The sequence below is a fragment of the Odontesthes bonariensis genome, chromosome 19 (genome assembly GCF_027942865.1).
Source record: "Odontesthes bonariensis isolate fOdoBon6 chromosome 19, fOdoBon6.hap1, whole genome shotgun sequence".
NCBI classification, from domain to species: Eukaryota; Metazoa; Chordata; class Actinopteri; order Atheriniformes; family Atherinopsidae; genus Odontesthes; species Odontesthes bonariensis.
Genome location: NC_134524.1, coordinates 14,718,038 through 14,730,142, shown reverse-complemented (window position 1 = coordinate 14,730,142; position 12,105 = coordinate 14,718,038). Strand labels below are relative to the sequence as shown.

The 12,105-nt window shown below is 42.3% G+C and overlaps 1 protein-coding gene across 5 annotated transcripts in view; it reads right to left on the bottom strand.

The window, feature by feature from the left end:
- LOC142369371 (protein phosphatase 3 catalytic subunit alpha) overlaps positions 1 to 12,105 on the bottom strand; it is a 67,899-nt gene that overhangs the window by 33,979 nt on the left and 21,815 nt on the right. For all 5 annotated transcript variants that reach the window (XM_075451729.1, XM_075451725.1, XM_075451727.1 and 2 more), the window contains exon 2: positions 3,878 to 4,078. In XM_075451729.1, the coding sequence (XP_075307844.1) occupies positions 3,878 to 4,078 (201 nt within the window). The remainder of the gene's footprint in view (positions 1 to 3,877; positions 4,079 to 12,105) is intronic.

The following is a 12,105-nucleotide window of genomic DNA, read 5'->3' as shown; positions in this document are numbered from 1 at the left end:
CAGCTATTGAGTGGGTGGTGGGCATTACACAACCTGGCTTCAGAACCTACACAGGCCACTCCAAAGGCCGGACTCTTTGAGTGAGTGAAATCCACGCTGATGCAGGCTGTGTGTTTTGATTGAGACTGGGTTGATAACAGTATAACCCCCAGTTTTTATGGCGGCTCTTTCTGCAAGCATTCATCCTCCAGAGCTCGCATTTATGCAAAAGCAGAGGTGGAGCACGCAATATGTTAGAAACCTCAATCTGTTTGCAATGCTTGAGAAGCTGGTATGAAAGAACAGCAGCAGCAATGAAGATTAACATGTCTGATTTATGACTGGGCTTTCAATAGTTGGTGGAAGCCTCTAGTCCCCCAACAGAGAAATGATATATCGTTGATATATCATTTCACAGACTTTTGTGATGGCCTCCACCCTGCAGCTTCACTGATACTAGATATACAACATTTAAAGCCATGTGCTCATTTTCAATCAAACGCCTGCAACGTTCATTTCAAATGATCTGGGAACTAAAAATGTGTTAAGAAAAAGGATCAAACCTGGTTCAACACTTCACAGCTAATTAAGTCAACTGACAACACATAATTTGCAGGACTGGCTGTGAAAATGAGCATTTCAGTGCGTCCAAGTAAAGATGTGGACAACAGTGATATCTCGAAACATAGAATTTCCACAAATCTGGAGACTTTTTTTCTCTCTATTTAAGGTCTCTATTTACAGGAGGAGTCAGTCTGCTAAACTGCTCTTTCTATAGCCCAGAAAGCAACGTTTTATTTAATAAGATTTTAAAAAAGCCATGAGATTTGCAAAAAGCCTAATTTGGACTCTGTGATTTTTCTGAAGACCCCATACAAGGGGTCTTGTATTTTTCATTATAAGGCTGTTGCAAAAGAACCTACTTGGAAGATTTAACAGCCTTAAAATGCTGCACAGAGTAAACACACTTCACATTACGCTCATAAAACTGCCATCTTCATCCCGATCTGGTAAGTTCTTCTAAAGGTGTACACAGGAAATTCCGCAGCCGAGGTCTTCTTAATCAGACTTTCAGAGTTTAGAAAAAAAAAAAAGAAGAAAGTCTAGCGTCACGAAATATGGGAGCAGCTAGGGTAAGAGACATTTCATATTCGGCGTTGCCTGAAAACACGTTTTATTGTGTTTCAATATGACAGAGGCCGCGCTCGTATTGGAGCTCACATCCTGCAAACATGCAGGAACAGTGGAGAAGCTTGCTGTTGCCTGGTGACATGATTACAGGAGCTTTCTTGATTGGCGAGTTGAGCGAAGGCCATGGGAGCAGCTTGTCCTCGGTAGCCTAAGCCAGCGCCGTTCGTCACAGCCCTCCCTACACGAGAGCCCCACCTGCCATCTGGCCCAACAAGGAAGCGACTGCGCGAGTGCGAGGGCCAGAAAGAGAGATAGCCGACGTGTCACGCTGCTTTGCATCCACGATAAATATTTACATACTACTTTGCCGACCATGTGACGTGTTGGAATGGGGGTTAGCTGACGGAGAGTATGACAGAGAAAGTTCAAATATGGCGGGAGGAGGGAAGAGGAGAACTGGGAGAGACTGTGAGTGAGCTTGGAAGCGTGCAAGAGAGGGAAACACTGAAGGAGAACGAGCACGCGCAGCAGAGAAATCCTTGTTGAAAAAGACTTGTGAGTGGGAGAAGGGTTGAGACAGGGGCGTTGAGTGGGAGGGAAAGAAGTGCTTCATTGCTGTACTCGTATACACAAGTGGATGAACACAAACGCACACCCTGCTCCTCAGGACCCGCGGTCTGCATGCAGAACAGAAGCTGGCCACTGTTTCTATGGAACACAACAACGGGGGGAGCTTTACCGCCCCATCCGCCACTTGAACTGCTACAAAATCTGAAATCAAGACTCTGAACAGAGCTTCTCAGAATTTGAAAGACAATCTGACAGCAAATGAGGGAAACCAGGAAATCAAATCATGTTTGAAGGCAATCAGTCAGTAATCTAAACTCTCCCACACCCAACATCCCATTTTGTATTTTAAGTATTCAAGTTAATCTTAAATCTCAGCTTTTTTCTTTTCTTGGAGCTCTGGCAAAGCAAGAGGAGAAAGCCTGGGAAAGAGAACAACTTTTCCCTCTCGTGCATATGTGTTTAATTTTTGCAAATGGAGCCCACAGCTTCACTGTGGAGAAGGCTTTCGCTTAAACTGGAGGATTAATCCTCTTCGGTTGAGCTGGTGCACAGCTACAAATCGTGTTTTTGTTCTTTTTTCCTTTTACACTGAAGTCTTGTTTGAGGAGAACCACTTTGTCACTCGTAAATCACGAACATTTAAGACAGGTTATGACTATGCGCAGGTGAATAATTAGTAATCAAAAGGGTCTCTCCCAAAGTGGCAGAAAATAAGGCGTGCCATTGTGCAGCGTGTTTGCATCTTATAGTCGAGCTTCACCCGCTCAACAGCTGGACAACATAATCTCTTATTATGACGGCCTCAATAAACACTGGAGACACATAAGGGTCATGCATGATCAATTCAAGCGAGTGCGGTGCCTCCTAAATGTGAACACGGGCCCCTCTGGATGATATTGTGGGAAACAATCTCGTGTTAGGAATTGATGTGTTGCCATAGAACTCTCGAGTAGGTCTCTGCCTCTGATTACGCCAACATCAAAGAAGCCTCATCGGAAAGTCTAATGGAGGAACGGCACACTTGACCAGGGGAGAAAGACGACAATACATGCACAAGATGCGTGCATATGCATCAGCGACCCTCTCACAGCATGTTCGTTCAGAAGCGGGCATGAATGGGCTCAACTTCAGCTGCTGGGTCCATTCAATAAAAACCCAACCGTGAAAGAAATATATAAATAAATCTTCTTTTACGACAAAGTCTGCTTTGCATTACCGTTTAAAAGGTTAGCTCTCATTTTCATAGTTATCTCTTGGTATATAAAAACATTTCTTCTCTGTGTCAGAGTTTAAATGCTCAAAGCAGCAAAGTGTGTATGAAGTTTGGTCATTCTGTCAAACTGGGTGAAGTAAACCTGTGTGCTCCTAGCTACACGGCACACATGTGGCCCGGACACAGAATGAGTCAGTAATTTAGCTATCTTAAGTTTTCTGTGCCATAAATATTTAATATTCTTCAAGTTTTTTGTTTTAACACCAGCGTTGAAACTGTGACCGACCGTTCCAGCAACGTTATCCCCAAATGCAAACTATGAGACGGTCAGACACACTGACACAGTCGAGCTGACCTACGGTTACAGCTAGACCCGTTAGGTATTGGAGAATGCGTTCAAGACGTTCTGCCACTTCTAACTTTCTCTGCGTTGCCTTTTAGTTACTCGAATTGGGATTTTATCTGATGACGCAGTGGTGACGAAATCACGATTTATTTCGGACAAAGTGACAGTCGGGAGGGGCGTTCAGCGACCGTGGATTGACACATAGTCACAATTTTGAGAGGTCTGTCTGAAAGACAAAAATATGCGAATGAGAACAGCTTCATTCAAATTTCGGCTGGATGCAACTTTGGAGCATGTACTAAGTCCATTTGAGTTTAGTTGGGTGTACCCATCCCGACTGATTCAGACCCCAACCCTTGTTTTGTGTGCTAGTCCAGTTTGGAGAAGCTCAATTTCATATCATTTAAATAACATGTTTACATACATTTTAAAAGGTTTTTGAGGTTTGAGTTGTGCAAGACTGAACATTCCCTCTTCTCGAAGCCCAGATTTCATAAAGCCTGTGCTAACATCTTGAAAAGTCTCACTTTGAGCATAAAACTCAAACACACCTTAGCGGAAGACAAAGACAATATCAAACCGATTGTTTCAGCTGAACTCTGGTGACAAAACACAATGGGCCACAATCGGTTTCTGACCTGTCACAGGGGCCTCGATGTCCAGCAGGTTCTTCTCCGCACGCAAGATTGCAGCTCCCTCCCCTATGAGTCTGAGGGCCACCGATTCCTCCACGCGGCCCTCCTTGGTTAGGTGGGCTTTTAGCACGTCCACTTTGGGCTTCCCGTCACTGTCGAACACCTCTTTAGCTGTCAGCCGGTGGCTGGGGGGGAAGGGGACGGCTGTGAGGGTAAAAAAACAAAAGGAAACAAAGCACAATTGAGGCCAATATCCTTTCCCAACACATTCACAGTGTTTTAGTTTTCATTGACTTAAGACTTATGAGGACACTCGGTTAATTCTGCATCGCTGGGGAAACGGCATTTAAGCTGTTTGATTAGCAGGTACTTTGTACTTTCCAGGGGATCGACTCCCTGCTGGAGAGGGAGCTGTGCTGTTCACTCCCGTGCTTTCAGCCCACCCTCCGAGACAATTATCCAGATTGCTGCAATGATCTGTGAGTCATTTCATTTTCAATATTTATAACAGATCCACACATTTTCTAGTTTGCTTGGCAATAGTCAAGGCAAATGAGATGACACTTTGATAATGAATCAGAGAACTAAGACATCTGTTGTTTTGTTAGCATAAAAAGCCTTTCGCACGAGGACAGAGTCTAAATAACATGTGCATCTGCAGGTTTAATGTGGAACCATCTCTGCACTTAAACGTGCCCGTTTCATGCGTTTGACTGAAGAAATCACTCACATCCCCAATTGGTCTGACGTGCATTTACTTGGTCGCGGTTATTAAAAACGGTGAAAGTACACATTTGTTCCTTAGAGCACTGAAGAAATTGAGAAAATTAGATTTGCGGAATCCAAAGCAAATTTATTGCCGTCAATAATTGGTGACTTTTAAGGGACGGCTTTTCACAGCACTCTCTGAGACAAACAAGCATTCTAAAGTCAAAACGTTGCTTTCATGCATCTAAATTCAAAGCCGTGCACTCCTCGGTGTCATGACTGCAAAAGAAACGGAAGATTTTTTGTAGTTTTTGGTGCAGAAGGCCCAATTAATCTCCAGGCAGCCTTTCAGGGAAAATATGCTGTAATAAAACAACAAAACTCATTAAAACGCTCTAGCTTTAGCTCTTCAAATTCAACAAAAACAAAAACCTATTTATTGTCCACTTACTGATTTTTTTTATGGACCTCATGGGCTGACACACACACACACACACACACACACACACACACACACACAAACAAGCCAGTAACTAAAGCACTGCGCACATGTATGTGTTAACATCCATCCCTTCAAAAGGTAATGACAATGCACAAATGCTCAGATATGCATTTAAAGTGGACAGTAACATCTATCATTTTCAAACTACATCAGAAGTCAACGTGTTTGAATAAATCTTGTTAAACAATATAAGACTAATGACTCTCCACTCAGTTATCTGGGGCATTCAGAGATCCCCATCTGAGATAGAATTACCCAAGGCCCCAGGTTGGCCTCTCCTGAGCACCTGCTGCGCAACTCTAGCCCAGGGCCGGAGCCTTGGGGCTTTGGACTCCACAGTGGCAAACAACCCCCCCCCTCCTCCTGAGATACTGAAGACATACAGCGTGAGCACTCATATGAACGTTTATGAACCTGTGGGGTCTTTTCCACCTGAAAGTCAGGGGCTGTGGTGTGCAAATACGACAGCTGGGCCAAGAATCTGCAACATGATTATGTAACGGATACACCACAGATGGTAATTAAAGAGCTGCCCTGGGCTTGTTCAGTGATAAAGTACTCTTTTTTATAACTCTTTTGAGTGGCAATTTCAATCTGATTTTCCTTTAAAAAAAAGAAAAAAGAAAAACAGTGAATAGTTTTTGTTTGTAAATAAAACGGTGAGGCAGAGACTAACGAACGGTCCACAAACTCCTTTGTTACGTCTTTAACACTGTTATAGACAATCTCTGGACCATTTGGCTAATTAGCATAAGCAGTACTGTGGACATGATTAATTCAATGGCATCTCGACAACTGCTGTGAGTTGTCTAAATGCATTTACATTGCAGACAGATAGCAAGAGATTCTGTCTTCGTTTGAGGAGCCACGGATCCAGGACTGCCTTGTTTTGATCACGAATGGAAATTGTATTAGGTGTGTGCAAGGAAACGACAGAACAAACTAAACCAGACCTCGAACATCGCAGTGATTTGAGAATGACTCGATTTTTCTGTTGAAAGGGGAATTTAAGAGCACAAAAAAAGAATCACTAAATCTTTGGCTTAATTGGCTGTCTTAATAAAGACTGCGCCACTGTGTGTGACTGTCAGATGGAGGCAGAGGGTGAGGTGCTGACAGTGTTACCCTTCGCCTACATTGTTAGCCAATTAAGCATTCGTATAATTACAGATAAAATCCCAAATCAGTGTACTGAAACTTTCCTGCTCGAGTCAGACTAAGCAAAGTTATTTTCAAGTATGTCTACAGAGGACAAAACCTCCTTGTGTAGAACAATAGCTTGTGGTAAGCCAATGCCACGGACAAAAACACTGCTTTAAATGTACAGTGGAGTCTCAGCAGCATATTACTGCATTTCATAATAATTATTTCCTATTAAACTTTCATCCCTTGCACATACTTTAACATAGAAGGCTACTACAAATGAATAGATTAGCACTTTGCATCTCAAAGTTGGGATGGTTATTTGGTTTCCATGAACAATATTCCTAGTCATTACATGAAAAATGGCCACGATGCTTTTAAATAAGAACATCCACAGGTAATGGAATACAGCCACCACCAGCCAGCTGGTTGGAGAAGATTGCCGTTCCCACAAACAATGCAGCTGTTCGTTCTATTCAAGCCACAGTGGATGCTGTGAACAAGCCACATCTGCTCTCACCGAGGTGGCAAAATGTGACATTTTTTTAAAAATAAATAATAATAAAAAAAGAAAAAAAAAAGAAAACGAAAACGAGGAGTAATACTATTCGACAATGGAAGTAGGCCTTGTGAGTGCTGTGGTTGCCGGCACACTGGCAACCTCTCAACACATCACTCCTTCACTCCTCTGTTTCCTACAGTCATGACAATGGAAACACTGTGAACTTTCCTCTTGTGGAATTTCTAACAGCCCTCTTATTAACAAGAGCAACACCCACCTCTGCCAAAACATTACATGGCACATTGTAATGGTAGGTTGTGCACTACAGAAAAAGGTGTTACTCTCATGAGACAAATTAAAAGCTCGGAGCTAAGAAAAAAGATCAAGGTGGATAAAAAAAAAATTAAAATTTGAAACTAGTGGAACTTGTCACTTGTCTAAATAAAGACAGTACATGGTAGAAATTCAAGTTATTTACCACTCGAATACAGTAAATATGCACATAACAAAATGGCAAAGAGTTCTTAAATAATTTTGCTAAATCTTCCATTATCAGCAGAATGAGGACTCTCTCCCACAGCAGGTTTTCCACATAAGCCTGTGCATCTATCCATCGTGTCACACTGAGCTTTACAGCCATGAGAACATAAACTGACCCGCGGTGGTATGCCTGAAACTCGAGTGTGACTCAGAAATGCTCTCCATTAACTGGTGGCTCTTGCCTTCATTAATTTTACCATTTCTCTGCTCCCTTCTGTTATGCAACTGGGAAATTGCATCGCAGCCTCAAATCTAGCAAGATGGAACAATGATAAGTGCGAAGGGGTCAGCGAAAATGAAAGAAAAAAAAATCACATACAGTAGCTGAATTTTGATTTTTGCTTTCTCAGATTAGCATCGTAATGTCTTTGCTACAAATTAAAGCCATCAATCAGCCATTAGGTTTAAGACCTAACAGAGCAGTAAACCCTTTGAATGTCTGGAACTAAATGAGCTTTAAACTTTGTCATGAAAGAATGCGATGCTGCACTGGTGAGGTTAATAGCAGCATTTAGTGTCTTGATGAGTGAAAATTTGGAACTCAGCAAGCTTTGGATTATCAGTCCTGCTGCCATCTTTGTTCACGAGGCAAGCATGAAAGACTAAAAATCCCAGAACAGATATTCAGGTGTGAAAAATCTGTCGAGGGAAAATGGGCAGCTTGAAATGTTCAAATTGGTGTAGTTCAGAGCCAATACAACTTCTCAGAGGGATGAGACAGCCAGAGGTGCGCTGTCACATGGCACTGGACAGATCAGTTTAATTGGAGAAAGTGAGCCGGACTGTTGCCGGGCTCATCTACCCCTGGCTTCATTTAGTGAGGAACATGAAGTTCGAGCAGAGGTCTGGCCTGATCTGACAGTTCACGTCTACGATTCCTGCACATCATCCTTCCTTTCTGGTCTCGCCAGCTTTTGGGAAGTTGTGTGCACTGAATGTAACAATAAAAGAAGACACCTCAGATCAATGACCTTTAGCGATATAAAAGAGAAACCTCAGACTTCAGAGAACAACTGCAGAGATAAAGTGAGGACACTGCTAACGCTCTTTTCATACAACATGAAATGAAATAAATGTAGGCCTATCCCAAAGCGAAATTATAAAAGGCCGTAAGTCGCGTCATGGAAAAAACACATCAGGCTCATTTCCGTTAACTGGCTTGGTGTGAATAAACTAGGCTGTGCAGTAGTCAGTTGGTGGCAGGTATAGACAAAGTTGTGCATGAGCGGTAATAAACACTGAGGTGCTCAATAACTGGGAACAAAACTTAGAGAAAGAAACCCCCAACAAAATCAGTTACCTTAGCCAGATAGGAAAGAAAATAGAGAGAGGTCTTCACGAATTCTTCTCCACTGTCGTGTTCATTATTTAATGTCTCTCATGAGTATTGGCCACGATTGTTGTCTGGAGGCAGTCATTTCATCACCATGTGCAGTGTATCACCACTAATCTTTCCATTCAAAATTTTTATCTACAATTACGTGTCACATCCGTTTTTCCAATTAGGCAAAAGCTGCCTCAAGTGTTTTTTTGTGAAATGGCCGGTCTAGACTTAAGTTTAGGCACATTTGGACCAATCAGTTCTCAGGGTTATCCGAGGATTATGTCCTCTTCAAAGGACATAATACCATCATGGGCCTTTTGTCTCGCTGCACTTGCTACACAGAGTGAAACACTTAGGTGATGGTAGACCAGTCAGAATTTCTGTCGCATATGGCCTCCAAAAGTCCATCCCTCTGTGTTTCAGTAAGGCTTTTATAGGCTGATGTTACCAACATTTGTTTGTATGAAAATATTTCCCCGATGTTTAGCAGTAGCTTTTCGTTTCCAATGCCAGTGTTCAACCAATCACCATATAGTCATGCCAACAGGTTGGGACATGATGCAGTTACAGATGGTGCCCCTCGTGTTGGGAAAGCTCCCCCTATAGAAAGGTGTCTTATGAACACAAATGTCTGAAATTGTCTAAAAATATCTAAAATCCTCTTAGAAAAACACTAAACTGAAATCTGAGGTGGAGCTTTTTATACAGCGTACAGACATCCTGGGTAACACAGACCAATATGGATCTTATCCATCTGTGTGGGAGTTGTTTTTAGCAGAAAAATAAGGGTTATTTAGTGGAGGAAAACCTAGAAACTATGCTGGCACTGAAAGAGACTTATTTGTATGGACGTGAAGCGCAGCCAACCCTGCTTTCAAAACAAGGAATCTGTGAGAAATGAATTACAAGTCACACAGAGGCTCCACGCTCTGGTACAGGCTCCCATATTCTCACGTACAAAATATCTGCTTAATGCTTATTTGAGGTTTCCAATATTGCAACTGGAACCTTTAAAAACCACACAGACACAGCAAGCTGGTGGTAAGAAAAGCAACAACGCCAGTAAGAGAAACCTAAATGCTGCGATGGACTGCGTCCATCCATCAGTTTGACCCCGGCAAAAAAACGGCTGATGTTGCATGATGCAGCCCTTCCCGAGCGTGGGCGAGCCTCTGGTTGTCACTGCCCACATCAAACCCTCCACTCCCTTCCACCAGACAAGCCACCACACCAGCAATTTTCCTCCCCCCACAGACATAACATGTCCAGTGGAAATCTCAGCACGACCAAGAGGGAGCCGAGGCTGAGCAATGACTCGGAAGCCAAGTCTGAGAGCGCCAAAGGTCACGTCACACAAAGTATAGAATACCAGAAGTAATTTGACTGCATGGAAAGATGTTATTATGCAAATGCAGAGTGGTGTCTGATCTTAAGTGCGATACAGATCTGTGACTTTGCTTCCTTCGGTGCACAAAGCAGCCCTCACTGTTTGTCGGATCCATTTGCCTTTTTGAATGACGGTGCTGCGCTCTTTATCCTGAGGCGAGGCAAGTGGCTGGCAGCGCAAGCAAGATCTCTGAGTAATGAATCAAGTGGAAACTCACTATCTGATCAAATGGCACATAAATACCAGTTGCTAGGTAAGACAGGACAACCTAAGTGGGAAGGCATGCAGCAGCACTTGCTTGCAGCACACAAAGAAAAACACAAATATGGGAGCATGCTTCAAAATCTGAATATCAGATGTGCAATCGACAGTACATAAATGAATAAAAATATAACGATGTGCTTTTTACTCTTTAGAATCCTTTTAGTGATGAGCCTCCTTCTGTATGCGCGTGTGTGTTGTAAGCACAAAGGACAGCCGCCAAGCATTGAATAGGACACCAGGAGTGTGCAGCTCTCTCCACTGATAGTCGAGTTTTTTTTAATTAAATTACATAACGGCAACCGAATCAGAGTGGGACAGGAGAACAGGATTAACAGAATGCATGACCTTCTGTGGGCGGCAGGAAAGAAAAAGACATACTGAACAACAGAAAACACCCCAACTTTAAATGTCATGTAGCAGTAATGTAATTGCATCGTTACTACGCCATTTGGTCCACTGGGAGGCTGATTAGCTGCCATGCATTATGCAAAAACATTGGGATTATATTTCCATCTTTACAAACAACAAAGAGCTGTAGCGCCCGAAGCAACATTGTCCGATTTGTGCGCTTTGTGTTTTTTTTTTTTTTTTAATTCTTTTTATTTTCAAAAACCATTTGATGACATTTATTGGTTAAATCAGAAAGCCTCAAATCCTGGTGGTTGTGGCCAGTATTGTCCAGTAAAGTGTTCCTCTCCACCGTGGAGAATGCTTTACTGAATTCATTGGGATAAGACGGGTATAGTTTAAAGCACTATTCACAAATATGCCAAAGGTTACATGATCCAACAGCGTTACTAGATTGCAAACAACTGACGACGGGTGTCGTCACTTTGTTCCTGCTCAGGTTCCTCAAAGGATGGTGTATCCTGTTCTGAACTTTCACCTGTTAGTTTAACTAACTGAGCCTCCTCCTCCTCATTCCCTGACAGCTTTATGTCAGAAAAAAAAAGAAAAAGAGACTAGCAAGGGTAAAAATTGTTTTAGATTACAAAACTAAGACCCATCTTAAAATTTTTTATTGATTATCATCAAAAGAAGAACAAAATCTGTAAGGAATTGATCAATAACCTCACTTGTCAAAAAAAAAGTAATGGCTGCCACTTTGAAAGGAAAGTACAGGTGCTCTTTAAGCCCCACCCCCATGACTGTGACATCACTAGAAGGCCCAGGATGTGTTATTCAATGTACAGGAGGGATTAGGAGCCTTATACACTAAATCAACAATTGCCTATCGGGCACGTCTTGCACCATCAGTGCGTGCGCCCTTTGCTGCTACCGTTGGCATTGTAAACTTGTAGGATGAGCGCCGCATCCGTCTGTGAAAAACCTTGCGCTGATTGACCGTTCAGCGTACTAAATGAACACACAAGAGGGGAGGCAGCAGTGACGACAGAAAGCATATGGCCAACTTAGCTTATCACATACAATCTTTTCTCATTTGTCACATTTATTTCTCCAAAACGAGATACAGCGTGGAAACCTAAGATCAATTCATCATCGTGATTCAAGACAAAGTCTCCTCGGCATCACTGAAAAACACAAAGCACGTGCTGCTATATTTCCATCGACACAGAGAGGCAGCAGATTGCATAAATGGTGCTTGACCAAAAGTGACAAAAATGAAAATGAATTTGAAATCTGTTTTATTGCAACAGTCTCCCTCTCAACCCCACATGAAAAGCTTTTAACACTCAATAATTCATCTGTCAGCACTCCTCAGAAGTGATGCATTTCAACATATATATATATATATATATATATATATTTATACATATCTCAGTTGAAAATGACATGAATGGCTCAGAAAAAATGGGGTATCATTAGGGCTGGGCGGTATATTTAGTTTGAAAATATGAAT